The sequence below is a fragment of the Nannospalax galili genome, unplaced genomic scaffold (genome assembly GCF_000622305.1).
Source record: "Nannospalax galili isolate Female #2095 unplaced genomic scaffold, S.galili_v1.0 scaffold996, whole genome shotgun sequence".
In the NCBI taxonomy this organism is placed as follows: Eukaryota; Metazoa; Chordata; class Mammalia; order Rodentia; family Spalacidae; genus Nannospalax; species Nannospalax galili.
Genome location: NW_008339436.1, coordinates 349292 through 352996, shown reverse-complemented (window position 1 = coordinate 352996; position 3705 = coordinate 349292). Strand labels below are relative to the sequence as shown.

Genomic DNA, 3705 nt, shown 5'->3' with positions numbered 1-3705 from the left:
ACCTTTACAACTGGAGAACTCAGAATGCTCCCTTTTCTGAAAATCCTAAGGATCTTATTAATTTATTAGAACCTGTCTTATTCACACACCAACCCACTTGGGATGATTGTCATCAATTATTACAGGTCCTGTTTACCACAGAAGAAAGGGAACGTATCCAAACAGAAACCAGGAAGTTAATTCCTGCCAATACTGGTGTCCCTACTACTGACCAGACACTGATTGATGCTGCCTATCCACTGACCCAGCCTGATTGGGATTATAATACTGTAGAAGGTAAGGGTTTACCACCAGGCTCTGTTGGCAGGTTTCAAAGCAGCTGCTCATAGGCCAACTAACTTGGCAAAGGTATATGATATTAGGAACTAAATGAAAGCCCAGTCACATTCTTGGAGCGAATAACGGATGTCTTCCACAGGTACACTCCATTAGACCCGGAGGCCAAGGATAATATAGCAGCAGTGGCCATGGCTTTTGTTAACCAGTCAGCTCTGGATATAAAGAAAAAGCTCCAAAGAGTAGAGAGACTGGATGAAAACAGCTTAAGGGATTTAATAACTGTGGCCAAGAAAGTGTACAATAATAGGGATAGTGCAGAGAAAAAAAAAAACAGATAAAGGCAGAAAGAAGGCAGAACAAGGACCTGGCAAGGATCCTGCCAGCTGCCACTGCAGATCCAGAGGACCGGCAGAGGCATCTGAGACAGATAGCATTGGGGGAAAGGAGTCTCTTGCAGTATGTGGATGACCTACTTATGGTGGAAGAAAGCCAAGAGGCTTGCATGGGCAGCACAGAATGCCTGTTGCAGACGTTGGGAAGCCTGGGCTATCAGGCCTCTGCTAAAAAGGCCCAACTATGCAAACAACAGGTCTAATACTTGGAATGGATAGAGAACAACTCCCCCGCCAATGGTCAATTAACCAGGGATAGGAAAGTACTAAAAGTCCAGATATCTTTTCAGATTTCCTGAAGCCAGCAGTTTATGGTTTGGCACTGAGCTGCCACCAATCAGATGCTTGCCAGGATGAAGACCCCCTACTCCCCTACTTGCTGAACTTGCTGAAATAAACCTATAAAAACCTCTGTCTCCCAAAGCAAGGGGTCTCACATCTGAGATCCGCTGAGTTGGTGACAGAGTGGACCCAAGCTTAAGCTTGCAACAGTAAAAGAACCCTTGTGTGTTTGCATCAGTCAGCTCCTTGGTGGTCTTTGGGGTCTCGTGAACTGGGCACAACAGGGTCGCAGAGAGCAGCTGAGGCTTGGCACTCTGAGAGGCCAAGAAAGGCTATAGATGAAAGTGCAGCTTCAGTTGCAGTTAAGACCCCAGGACTGAAGGGATCATGGAGAGAATCTGAGGCTTTGCACCCAGAGAGGCAAGAAGAAGCCATTGGTGAAGGTGTAGCCTCAGTTTCAGTGGAGACCCCAGCTTTTTGGAGATGTGAGGACTGTGGGACAATCACCAAGGACCGCAGTAGGTGTGGAATGGAGCTGGCCTGGGTCTGCGAGACGAGCTGACTCTGTGGACTGCAGAGTCAGAGAAATGGAGCTGCCAGTACCCTTTGGAGGCCAGAAGATCGTGAATGAATCCTAGATGTCCAGCCTCGAGCTATTTTGCTGGACTTTGGTTTTGCTTAAGTGTGCCTGACTCTTCCCTTTAAAATAAGACAGTACTTGTTTTGGATTTTACAGAAGCCCACCCACAGTTGAGACTTTTAAAATAGACTATGGACTTTTAAGTGTTTGGATTTTTTAAGGACTGTGGGGTTTTTAAGGTTGTACTGTCTTATGTTGTGATAGTAATGTTAACATCATATCTTGGGGACAAGAATTGGAAAGCTTATGGTTTAATAGTGATGTGTTTGTGTGTCAAGTTGACAAGGGGTCAATTGTGTTGGATAGCTTTAGTGTCAGTTTAATACACCTGGGTTAAGGGAGCCTCGATTGGGGAATTGACTCCATTGGACTGGGCTGTGGCCATGTCTGTGGGGCATTTTCTTGATTGTAGAGTGATGTGGGAGGGCCCAGCCCACTGTGGGTAGTGCCACCCTGGGCAGGTGGGCCTGTGTTGGATAAGACAGCAAGCTGAGCAGGGGCCAGGGGAGCAAGCCAGTAAGCAGCATTCCTCCATGGCCTGTGCTCCAGCTCCTGCTTCTAGGTTCCTGCCCTGAGTTCCTACCTTGGGCTCTCTGATGAACTGTGACCTGGGAGATGTAAGATAAATAAACTCTTTCCTCCCCAAGTTGATAGTGGTCAGAGTATTTTATCACAGCAATGGAGAGACAAAATAGGACACTCGTACATAAAATAAAAATATTTGCAGCTGATTACTGCTGGGTGAGGAAGAGCTGATCTTCCTAAAATAAGAGACTATGGATAGGCTGACTAGACCTCAGTGGATAGACTTGCACAGGAGAACATCTGGGGACACTGACTTGACACATGGGTCTTAATACAGATGACAGACTATATGGGGTCCAGTGGAGGAGCTGTGGAAGCATGTTGGAGACAGTATAAAGATGATTAAGATTCTTTGGGATAGTCTGTATAAAATGCACAAAAATTCAATGAAAACAAATTTTAAAATACTAAGAAAGCATACCTGAAACTGTAGACTTCTTCCCATTCTGCTTCATGCTGTAAGCAGGATTTTATTAGATTTATTTCTGTCCATTCCCTTCGTCCACTAGCCTTATTTTCCATTCTTTCTATTTTTCTTGTCAGCAGTTCATAATGATGATTTTTAAGCTCCATCAGTCTTTCATAGGAATGAGCCATATCCCAGAGTTTTAACAGGCTACCAGAACCAATATAAAAGAGAACTGCTGGGGGTTTGAACCAGTGACCCCCAGTGCAGTGATGATTGGAGGTGAGTAAGCACACCATTCGCCAGCCCACACTTCCCCCAATACCCGGGGATACTCAGAAGCAACAGGGAGTCTAGTCAGGCCAGGCTGCACTCCCAGTAACTTCCTTTCAGACCTATGCAAGGTGGGGCCTTTAGGTCCCCACATATCCCCCTTTTAATTTTTATTTTAAGGCCGGACTGACTTTATTTCACAGGTTACCCCCCGTCATAGGCGGCTCCCTGAGGAGAGATGGCTATCTCCTTCATCTAATCTTATGCATTTTGCCTGTCTTAGGTTGTGTCACCTCTGATCAAGCCTTGCCTGTCATTGGATCATACACCTGGCCATGTGCATGTCCTGTCTTAGGAGTACTTGTCATGGGACATCTTACCCGTCTTTGGCTAAAAATGTGTCATGATTAAGGGCAGCCGTGTGGGTAATGCCAGCCGTGACAGTCTTAGTCTCTGCCTAACTTGGTTAGCCAAGCGTGGGCAACTGGAAGGGGTCTGGGGGAGTCTGTAATCAAGAGAAGGTGGGCCATGGCAGTTTCAAGGGTCCTCTGTCACTAAATTATCTGGTAAAGACACTTAAAGATAAGCACTATCAAGAGAAACAAAGCAAGTCATGGCATAGGACAAGTTGAAATACTTCTGGGACCATGTACCTTTTAGCCAATCAGCCAGTTGTCAAAGAGGCTGACTGGCAATGAAGCCAAGGAACTGAGTCCTTTACCTTAGATGGATACAAATAAAGAGAAGAATTTTGTCTCATAAACTATTGTCCATGGACCGTCATGCTAGTCAGTCGGATCCTTGCCTACCCATTTAAGGTTTTTCTCAGGCACCCATATTGGGTTTGG

At 45.7% G+C, this 3705-nt stretch overlaps 1 protein-coding gene across 1 annotated transcript in view; it reads right to left on the bottom strand.

Annotated features, from left to right (window-relative positions):
- LOC103735036 overlaps positions 1–3705 on the bottom strand; it is a 185182-nt gene that overhangs the window by 36127 nt on the left and 145350 nt on the right. Inside the window, 1 exon segment of the mRNA XM_008834136.1 lies at positions 2600–2822. Within this exon segment, the coding sequence (XP_008832358.1) occupies positions 2600–2822 (223 nt within the window).